At 38.5% G+C, this 11,040-nt stretch overlaps 2 protein-coding genes across 2 annotated transcripts; one reads left to right on the forward strand and one right to left on the reverse strand.

Annotated features, from left to right (window-relative positions):
* Positions 1-657: 657 nt before the first annotated feature.
* On the reverse strand, positions 658-4,779 carry LOC111334601 (uncharacterized). Its single transcript, XM_022940391.2, has 4 exons — positions 4,703-4,779; positions 2,432-2,843; positions 1,803-1,937; positions 658-906 (listed from the first exon to the last, which is right to left on the reverse strand). Exons 2-4 carry the CDS (start codon positions 2,654-2,656, stop codon positions 784-786), a joined length of 483 nt encoding a protein of 160 aa, XP_022796126.2. The 5' UTR covers positions 2,657-2,843; positions 4,703-4,779; the 3' UTR covers positions 658-783.
* Positions 4,780-6,257: 1,478 nt separating this feature from the next.
* On the forward strand, positions 6,258-8,331 carry LOC148741010 (uncharacterized). Its single transcript, XM_088733149.1, has 3 exons — positions 6,258-6,555; positions 6,872-7,012; positions 8,068-8,331. Exons 1-3 carry the CDS (start codon positions 6,310-6,312, stop codon positions 8,182-8,184), a joined length of 504 nt encoding a protein of 167 aa, XP_088589275.1. The 5' UTR covers positions 6,258-6,309; the 3' UTR covers positions 8,185-8,331.
* Positions 8,332-11,040: the final 2,709 nt, after the last annotated feature.

An 11,040-nucleotide genomic window follows, 5' to 3' on the forward strand; every position in this document is an offset into this window, starting at 1 on the left:
CTCTTCAGAGCGCAAGTTACGAAAGGAAACCTAGTTAATTATCTCCAAGTTTCCCCTCAAGAGATTTAGCAGTTCTTAGGACATAATAAAGCCTCTGTTTTGGGTAACAATTTTTAGATTGCGCACGTTACTTTGGCGACATCATAGCCAAAGACAGGCCATTTATTCCAGTTTCGATTTAAATACCTTAAGGTTATTTTCTCTCGATGGAATGGCTTCATTCTTTACCATAATTTGGAAATGTCGATAAGAAGGTTTCGTCAATATTTTCCAATTTGTATATATTTCATTAAATCTAACAAATTTTAACAAGAATTTAGTATTTGATGTGAAATGTATGTGGTTAGGACTCTGCCAATTTTTAAAAAATTATCGAAGGAAACGCGATAAATCTCACTCGAAAGATCTCTTCTTTCTCGTGCTCCCAAACATTTCGACCAGTCTCTTAGCTATGGAGATATCTAAGCTACAGCGTAACAACACATCATTCAATAGAAAGTGACTGGAAAATTTAAAAAAATATTTAAGCGATTATCGTCTTTTCATCGTTTCAAAAATGCTAATGAATTGTCCTAAATCTTAGAAAACAGTAGATCAGACTGATAGCAGTTTGCGCTTTGAACGCGGGCACAAGAACAATTAAAAGAGACCAGAGAATTATCACAATCAGGCTCTTTAATGTTACAAAAGTATACACATGACAACTTGATATCGTTTTAAAGCTACTGGTAATTTTTTGGTTTCAAGATTAACTCCGTTTTTCCGTCCGTTGGGTCAAATGAGTTATGCGTCTATGTTGTCTCCAAGCTTTTTCAAACATTCTCCAAATCGCACAAAACAACACAGCTTCTCTTCGCAGGTCTCACTTCCCAGCATGCAACACGGAATGATCGGCAGGCATCTCTTCTGTAGTGATGGAAAAGAAAACCCAAAGAAAACCAGTTAAATCGTTTATTTTTCGTCACAATGAAAACAAAAGCTAATACTCGAAGAATGACGGCAACACAGGCGTAAGATGTCATGATTTATTCTCAAAGAACTAGAGCTAGCTGTTCATTCATATGTGCACGCGTACACCATCCCTGCCTGAAGTTGGAATCTCAGAAGTTGTTGTATTTTTCTAGACGAGTGAATAATGAAGAGGTGGGGTAGGTCGATGGGTGGTTACTGAAGAAGGTATCGTGTAACATAAAATTTCGTGAGTTTTAGTTTTGCGAATATCCCTAGATTGATACGAAAATAGGTTCTCACATTAAAAGAGGCAAGTCCTGTAAAAATCAACTGAAAAACTGCAACATGCAACAATTGTTTCCTTCAATCAAAAGGCAAATTCCGCGTGCGAATAAAATTTCAGTTGGCGATCTTAGTATTCGGAATCACTTGAAATATTCATCTACGAATCATCTATTTTACAACTTCCCTCTGTATAACCCAAGAACTAAGACATCAAAATATTACGTTTCTTTCGTTGTTTAAGTTCGGCAACTTGAACAAAAATCAAAAAACGTTCATCTACTCAGCAAAAATTTCGTTCCTCTCAAGATGCAGAACTTTGTTCATACAAACACAAAAAAATCGCCAAACTGCAAACTAACACTTCTGCAAAGTTTTCTTGCCTCCCTCTATGTAGCTAGGGCTTGAGAAGGTAGCTTCATAAGTAGAAGGTAGCTTAGTAAGTTAGCAGCTTAGTAGGGTAGATTGGATAGACAGGGTAGATAGGTAGTTAGGTAAGGAGAGGGGAGGAGGGAGGGAGGGAGGGGGGGAAGGGAGGGAGAAGGAACCAATATTAAGTCAATACGCACCACAAATGGAGGTGGACGAAATTCAATCCCTGTTTCCTTCAGACAACATCCACTTAGCTTGATACACTTGAGATGTTCACAAGCATCTTCTCCGGCTTTATGATGACAGATCAGCGCTTGAGCCACGCACTTTTTCTATAAAAAGAGAAAAAAAATTAAGAAGTTTGTATTGAAATTTTAGCATTTTTTCTCATAAATCTAAGGTCAGAGTTTGGGTTACTCTGTAGACATGAATGGACAGTCTTGAAAAATCTGAACTAGGGTGTAACAAAACTGTTCAGTTTAAACTCCATTGTTTTTCGAAGAAAGAAAAAAGCCGTCGGAGGCAAGGTATTGACTCTCTGAATTTAGTTGAAACATCCACGAAATGGAAGTTTGGTCTTGCTCATTAAATATTCCCCTGTTGATATACTGAGTTACTCAAGCATGATATTAAAAAAGGCACAGTGAATGAAATCTGTCGTTAAGACTTTGGGTTGATCCATGCAGGTTTCCGTCAGAATCTTTCAGAATCAAAATAATTTTCATCGCAAAAGTTTTACCTGTAACATTGCTTATTTTTGGTCAACAGGCTGGAGAAGAGCCCGCAAAAAGCAAATTTCAATTTTTTTCAATACATAACTACTTACTATTGGCGGTGGAATCATTTCTCCTGTTTGTTTGAAAGATGGTTTGAAGGATGGCTTAAAGCTGGGTCCATGGTCTTGCAGTTTCAAGAGGCCGCGAACTTTCCTGACCATCTCACGATCTTCCCTCTCAAGATAATTCAAGATGGCCTGTGGATGGTACTCCATCTCCGCTTGGGCATGCCAGGCCAGCGCCGAGAGAAACAGCAAAGCTACTATTGCTTTCATGTCTATTCCTTTCCTGTGTGCTGTGGGAAACACGATGTGCAAAGACTAGCTCGTGTTTGTTTATATACACCATAGACATCCGTGACACCGCACTCACACGTTTCGTGGGACAAAAGCAGTTTAAACAGCTTTGAAGGACTTTTCCCTTACTTTTGTTTGTTTGGACGGGAACAAAGAGAAATCAAACCTTTTGAAATAAGTAAGATAATTTCAGCATCTAATTCTTACTTTTGTTCCCCTCTTTTGTGTCATCAGCCTTTGTGAGGAATATATTGTTTCACCGTGACTTTTTTTTTTTTTTTTTTTGATCACTCTCAGCTCTTGAAAATTGAAACTTTTATCTCAGTAAGGTTTAAGCGGGGTAACTATTTTCAAAGCAAAAAAATTCAAAAACTTCTAAGATTTCGTCGTGTCCACAGATTGTCAGTGAGTTACCTTTATCCTACAATCACCGTAAAATTTTAATTTGAAGATCTGTTCTCATAATTATATCGTAAGGGGGGATTTTAAGTGTGGTTTGTATCCTGGAGGTGGACTTATATAGGAAAGGACTTTCGAATGGAATAAAAAAAGAGTTTCGCAACAGGCTGATCAATGTTTTACATGTTATTCCACAACAAGCGACAACTCAAAAATCTACATTTAACGTAACCCAAAGTGATAATAAACCAGTCATCCACAGTTTTCAGTTGGACGTTCCGGAATACAGCTTTTCCTTTTGTTTTCCGACCAGAATTTCCGTTTTTATTTTTGGCTAAATGGTAAGCACTCCAAATATACACTTGAGCTTTTTTAATGAGGCAAATTTTCCTCTCTGGGTGGTATCAATAACGTGTATTTCAGCTTATCCAGGAGGGTTCGACAGGGGGTAGATAATTCTATACATCAACCAGAGAGAAAATAATAGGTCTGTTAAAGGTCAAGTAATTCATCTGCAATACCAGACAAAGGTTTGGCCATGAGCGATAAAACTTTTCCTCACTTAGAAACATATGTAACTTTTTTACCATTTCAACTTATTATGTTGGAATAGGGAGCTTTTTTGTTGGTATTTGTGGCACAAGTTGTGATCTTGTTTCGTAATATTTTTCCCTCAATCCAATCTACTACATGGTATAATCTATCTACATAACGTTTCTCTCTATCAATGGTGCGTAATGAAATAGCTGTGATTTTGTCAGAAAAGAGAGCGTTGGACATTTGGGGTAGTGGAGTCTGGGACATGCCAGGTTTTTGGTTTTTGTCTAAATGTACAGCACGCTAGAACCTTTGCAGCCCGCTTTTGCTATTCCCCCGATATAGAGGTAAAACTTTTGATGTAAGATCAGTTTGGCAGATATATTGGTACATTAAATCGTACTTCAAGACGGGACTGTACAAAGTTACCTGACGCCAGATAATCAGTAGATCTTTAGTTAATCTCGGCATCCTTTACTAATCACTAATAAGCCCTTTTGTTTCATGTTTGATTACGATTTGCAACTTACTAACAAAGCACTTAATGAACTTCATACTAGTCTGAGCAGATCTCAAATATTTTCTTTGTTTCCCGGTGGTCAAATTTCATTTGCTTTGTTTTGTGTTTACATAACATTATTTCTAAAACAGAGAGAAACTTCTGTAAGGAAGTTACGACTAGTGATTATAAAGAAGACGTAAATCAAGCCAGTTTTTCAGCAGTCACTAAAACCAGGCTATAACCCCATTTCTACAGGCAATATAATAAATTTTGTTCATTGTGGCTTCTTGACTCTCAAGCACAAATTGGAAGTATGTAAAACTTGCAAGATCTTTACCTACCTAAAATCATAATTTTTAGCAAGAAAGATATTAAAATTCCGAACAAAATTGAACCCTAATTTTGCTAAAATTTTCTTACCAATTTTACTAGCTAGACATAGTAGCTTTTCTCCGAACACTGCACCAAAAATTACAGAATTGCTGAGGTGTAAAGACGGTCCTCAATGTAACATTTCGATAACTCAGCTGTCTCGTTAGGGCGGTTTGCTGTGGTTAAACAAGACAACAATTAGCAATTGAATTTACCAAGATTTCCTTGCCACGGTTTCCACGAATATTGATGTACTCTTCTTTTGCGCCACAACTGGTAATTACGACATAATCAGCAACAAAAGAAGTCTTACAAATTTTAGATCGGCGAACTTCACCCGAGACATCCATTACCGCTGTAACATGTAACCGAGATGTCAAGGTTTATCTTTCAGCAAAGTTAAAAAAAGGGAAATCTGTGGTGTAAGTTCAGAGCTAGTTTAACTCATCGATATTTTAAGATAGCTCTGAACCCACAATTCATACTTTCTAAGAAGGCGTTACAGAAAGATGTGTAAACTTTTGAAGTTGTCCTTGAGTAGTTTGTCGATTAAACGGACGATTCTATTGAGGCCTTGAGCTAAACTTTATTCCTTTTTATTCCAACCTTTCGCCGATCTACGGCATCATCAGGAAATGAAGGTGCTCTGATCACGATTTAATAGGAAAGAATGGAAATCACTGAACTCGGTTTTCGAGTTAAAGGCACATAAAACTGAAAGTACGGGTTTTTTCTTAGAGCAGTGGCGTGTCTGGACGTCCATAGCTTCCTATCATCAGACTTGTGGGATTTTTTTTTGTACTACTCGTCTGAAATCTGATATTTGCAACGACAAGATTTCGTGTTACTACTCAATTTAAAGCGTCTAAAAGTTACTTGTTTTGAAATATCTCTCAGCTTCTTAACGCTCTGGTGTTAAAAGTATAACTCCAGTTGTGTTTTTTTATTCAAAGTCAGTGGACATCCGCAGCTGTAGAGATTGTAGTGTTCTTGTGAAAATCTTATAGGTAAAAGAAATAATTGCAACTTTTTGAAGGCCAAGTAAATATTTCCTGATACCAGGATCCAACGAAAGAACCTAAAACTTATGTTACTATCGATCCATGTATCATTTAGAGCTTTCTTAAGGTAACAAAGTTCCTCGCATGGTACGTTTAAACACCAGCTTAACTTCGTCGAGATGTCTCCTCTGATAGGTTTCAATATCTTTTTTCTATAAACGGCTACCATTGGTGAAATAGGTGGGTGTACCCGGAAAAGGGGCTATGAGGCGAACCCCAAACACGAAAACCTACTTGAAGGCTCAACAGCTGGCTTCTGTTGAAACCCCTGCTCTTCAACTGTGACTGAAACAAAGACACTTAAAACTTCACCAAGATTTCTTCACCGTGTCATCGACAAGTAAGTGTTGCAGGTCAAAGCCAACTGATTTTTGCAGAAAGGAAAAGAGCGGGGCTATTTTTCAACTTTCAAAACGTATTTCCATAACAATGAGCGTCATCGAGGACCTCTTCCGTTTAAAAAAAAAATTATTTTAATTGACAAGAGTAATGTTTTTTTTTTCCTTTTGTATTCTCTTAAAAATCTAAAGAAATGCCACAGTCAAGCGGGATCTTTTTCGCCCGACGTACATTTAATGAGCTTAACAGTATGCCTAACGAGGTCACCACTGGATAAACAAAGCTGTGTCAGCCAATGACCAAAATAGCATCGACTTTTGTCTCTGAAAACGCTCAAATTATGTGAGGTGTGAGGGATTCTATATAAGGCACGTTCGTTTTTCCAAAGATACAGTGTCAAGTGCACACATCTTGGAGCCAAAATGAAGATTGTCGCAGCTCTCTTGCTTCTCGGTGCCTTTGCCGCGTATGGGCATGTGTCGGCCTTGGAGATGCCCTTTCACAAGGTTGTGTTCAAATTCCTGGATGAGCGTCATGATGAAAGGATGATACAGGTTGTGAGGGACTTTGGATTACCAGAAAACACCTTGGCGTTTAATGATTACAGTGCCACCCAATCTGCAGCACCATCCAAACCCGTCAAACTCGAGGGATCTCCGCCACCTATCGTAAGTTGAAGCAACACATCTTATGGCTTCCTCTCTCGTATTTTGTTCTCAGATTAATTAAATTTTGCGAAAAGTCGATCATTTTGCTTGTGCGCACATGACAATTTTTAACTCTGCCGATTTGGCAATTAGATTAGGTAGTTTAAACTCTTGTTTTTAGACTATCCTGGCCCTGAGCAATACATATATCGGTTTTGATAAATTATTTTCTCGACTTCGTCCTAAGAAATCCGCGTCAGCAAAACGCAATCGCCTTCCTTCGGAAAATGGTTATGAAATGCATGTTTAAGGATCATTTTGTTGTTACTTGTTGCAGATAGCATGCGGGCTTGACGCAAAAGGCTGCTGGAAGAAGGCAGGTCACAACGTATGTGATAAGCTCGGTTGCATCGACAAGTTTTTTGAATGTTGTATAAAAGACCATCCCACTCCGTTGCCTCAGCTTTCCCCATTACAGGTAAAGCAACTCTGTATCACACGAAGGTCACAGCTATAGTCCTTTCACATCCAGAAGTGATGAACATGTAACCTCTCTCTATGATATTCATACCGGCATTTTCAGGTAGAAGTTGTTATCTTGATCTAACACGAAATTCTCATAACCAATTCACAAAGAAATGTGTAGCAGCCAGAGGGGAGAATCGACAATCAGGTCTTAAGGGTTTCAGAGTTAACGCAGATTGTGACTCCGCGAAACCTTCCAATTGAGCAATCTGTACTTTCACTTAAAAAACTTGGGAAACTTTATCTGAACGCAAAGTTAATTTGAAAAAAACTTTTTTTGTGATGCATTTTTAGTCATTGCCGTTCAAGGCGTAAGCTTGGCTTGCAATTCTACAAATGTTCACTTTTTGACGTAAAACACATATTTGCGAATAACTTATGAAAAACTGACTCAAAATATTATGCATGTAGACGTAGATTACTTTAGAGGAAGATCATTCCAACTGCATGATAACTTTGCTTTGCAGAAATATGCCGAGGATCTTTGTTAAGTTAGATTACTTTTTCCCCTTTTCTATTTTGCTTTTTACCCACTCTCGCTTTATTTACGTCGATGGGTGGAAATTACTTTCCATTTAAGACTGTTCCAATGATTTTAAGAAATGTGGCGCCGATAGTGATATATTTCAGGCCTGACCTGCTATCTAACCCCTGCCGATCCACTTTATACTTATATAATTTGGATATATCAACAAAGTTGAAATGGTAAATTGGCCACCGTAACGATTACAAAAGCTGACGTTTCGAGCGTTAGCCCTTCGCTCCGACGAAGGGCTAACGCTCGAAACGTCAGCTTTTGTAATCGTTACGGTGGCCAATTTACCATTTCAACTTTGTTGATATATTCAAATTATTTCGTTACTCCCACCGACGCAGCCCCAAACAGTTTCTTTCGAAACTATCAGCCTTTATTCACTTTATACTTACTTAGATACAACCCTTTTTGCCTTGTAATGCTTTTTTTTGGCTCTCATTTACTAATCACATTTGCGTTTGTTTCCCCTGTAGAAAGGCTGCTTTTTGTTACTTCACATCTGCAGAAAAAATTCTCCAACTTGTGCTGGTGAAATGTGTTGCTTTGTTCGTATTAAGAAGTGCTTCATGTATGCAGAGGGAAAAGAGTAACTCCCGTAGTGAATATGTTACATTGTTACCATGACAACTACTCCTTAGAAAGATATCGATGTTCAATCAGGTTCAATTTTCTTTTATATTATGGAAGGGTGTGGAAGCACGTAGTTTAGTTGTGATGAATAAAACGCATAAACGGAATTGTGTTATTTTTTTGTCTTGCACACTCTCCCTTTTCTAAAAAAACCCAACAAGTTCCCGCCTCTATCCAACCTTAGCTATAGGTAAACCTTACATATAGATAAACAAATCATATTACAATACTGGCATCACAGCACAAACAACTCTAAATAGGCCGATATTATAATAAGAACTTCTCTTCCTCTTTAGGGATAGTGATATAATTAACAGTTATTCACCGAAGTGGAAGTGAACAATTGTTTTAGTACATAACAATGAGTGTATGGCCAAAAACCCAGAGCCAAGCCATTTCTTATCTCTAATTGGTATAGACCTCCGAATTCTCCAATTGAGCTCTTTGGTAAGTTCGAGGTCCTTTTGGCAAAGATCGAAGCTGAAAATATTGAATCAAATATACTAGGTGACATCAACTGCGACGTGATGGCTGTTCCCCCTGCTAATGAAACTAGTCACCTAATTGATCTCTGTGAGTTGTTTCAATATACTCAATTGATCAAGGATGCGTGTCACTTCAAGTACTAAATCACTTACTGACTTATTTCTTACCAACGAGCCTCTCAAATTTGCTACATCATGTGTATCTCCTATTGATTGTAGCGACCATAGTTTGATCTGTCTCTCGTAAGTTAACATGCCCTAGCTCGATCCCGCGAATCATCGAATCGAGGCAATATGAAAATTTTATGCCTGATAATTTTGTCAATGACATAACGCTTGTCCCGTGGGACAACATTGAACAGATTGATAACCCTACTGTTGCATGGGAGGTGTGGAAGCGATCATTTCTAGCAGTAGCCAGCCTTCATGCACCTGTTAAGAAAAGGAGAGTTAGAAACTTTAATGCTGCCCTGGCTCACCCTTGAGGTCAAACGATTGATGCGGGAAACAGACATAAGAAAACGTATCGCAACTGTCACCAATGATCAGTTGGAATGGCGGGGCAAAATATAAGAGACTTACGAATCATGTTAACCATTCTATCAAGGCCTCCAAAAAGAATTACTATCATTCGTTCTTCGAGTCGAGGATAACGTTTGGAAAGCTAAAGCGACTTGGAATGGAATTAACACGTTATTATAGCGAAAGAAAAACTTTGCTCCGGTGTCGAAATTGATTATTAGTGACACGGTGATAACTGACTCTCATGAGCTAAGTAATGCTTTTAACAGGCATTTTGTCGATATTGGCCCGGAATTCATTAGTGGCAAACATCAATTTCTCTCGTGTCAGTTTTAGTGATTTTATAGAACCATGTGATAGCACCTCTGAGCTCGAACTGCTGTCTACTGATGATCTGCGTAAAATTGTAAATGATATTCCAGTGGGCAAGGCTGATGGCCTCGACGGTATTCCAGCTTACCTCTTAAAGCTTTCATTTCCATCCATTGCGTCTTCCCTTACATATATTTTTAACTTAGTTATTTCTAAGGGAATTATTCCTAAAGACTGGTAGAGTTGTAGAGTAACTCCAATTTTCAAAACTGGCTCGAAAGTTCACCCAGCCAACTACAGGCCAATTTCTGTTCTTTCTGTTTATTCATATTTAAATGATAATAGGCTACTTTCCAAATATCAGTCTGGCTTTAGACCTATGCATTCTACCCTTACAGCTCTCATTGACATTACAGACAACTGGTATCTCAATATCGACAACGGATTGACAAATGCCATTCTGTTTATTGACTTAAAGAAGGCTTTTGATACTATGGATCATAAGATCCTTCGGTCAAAATTGGAGCTGTATGGGGTTAAAGGTGTTAGTCTCAATCTTTTCCGAGAATACCTCTCAGATAGAACCCAGGTTACGTTATAAACAATGTAAATTCTGAAACTAGTTTCATAAGTTGTGGGGTGCCTCAAGGTTCAATTCTTGGCCTCCTACTTTTTCTTTTATACTTTAATGATCTCCCTAACTGTAGCCTCCGATCGGACGTGAGAATGTACGCTGATGACACTAATCTCACATTTGCCTCCAAAGACCCTAATGAGTTGTTTTCAACCCTGACTCATAATTTGGGCAATCTGAAGCAATGGCTCGATTCTAAGCGTCTAAGTCTTTATGTCTGTTTACAGGAACGAGGCACAAAATCTCTTTACTCCCTAGTGATCCATACATTTCTCTTGATGGGCATTCAATTGAGAGAGTCAATAGTTACAAATACTTAGGCGTTCAGGTTGATGAAACACTCTCGTGGGAGGCTCACATCTCCGAAGTCATCGGTAAAGTTGCAAAAGTACTAGCTGCCCTGAGGAGGCTAAGACCGATAGGTCCCTAGAGTACCCTTGTTACTATTTACAAATCATTGATTCTTCCGCATCTCGATTATTGCAGTGCTGTTTAGGGCTGTATTGGTAATGGTCTTTCCCAAAAATTAGAGAAACTTCAAAACATGGCTGCACGCATAATTACTGAGTCTAACTGGGATGCCAGCTCTGCCCCGATTCTTCATGCCCTTATTGGGATAGCCTCGCTGACAGACGTGAAAAGCAACTGAAATCTTTAATGTTTAAAACTTAAAATAATCTTGTACCCATATACCAATCAACCATTAATGCTATTCACAGGTATAATCTTAGAGATGCGCAACATAACCTCTTTATTTCGCGACCGAACACTGAGGCCCTAAAGGAAGCTTTACTTATAGGGGCGCAGTAACATGGAACAGCCAGTCAGCTGAGGCTAAGCAGGCCACTATTTTGAATTGGCGC

The sequence above is a fragment of the Stylophora pistillata genome, chromosome 1 (genome assembly GCF_964205215.1).
Source record: "Stylophora pistillata chromosome 1, jaStyPist1.2, whole genome shotgun sequence".
Taxonomy (NCBI): Eukaryota; Metazoa; Cnidaria; class Anthozoa; order Scleractinia; family Pocilloporidae; genus Stylophora; species Stylophora pistillata.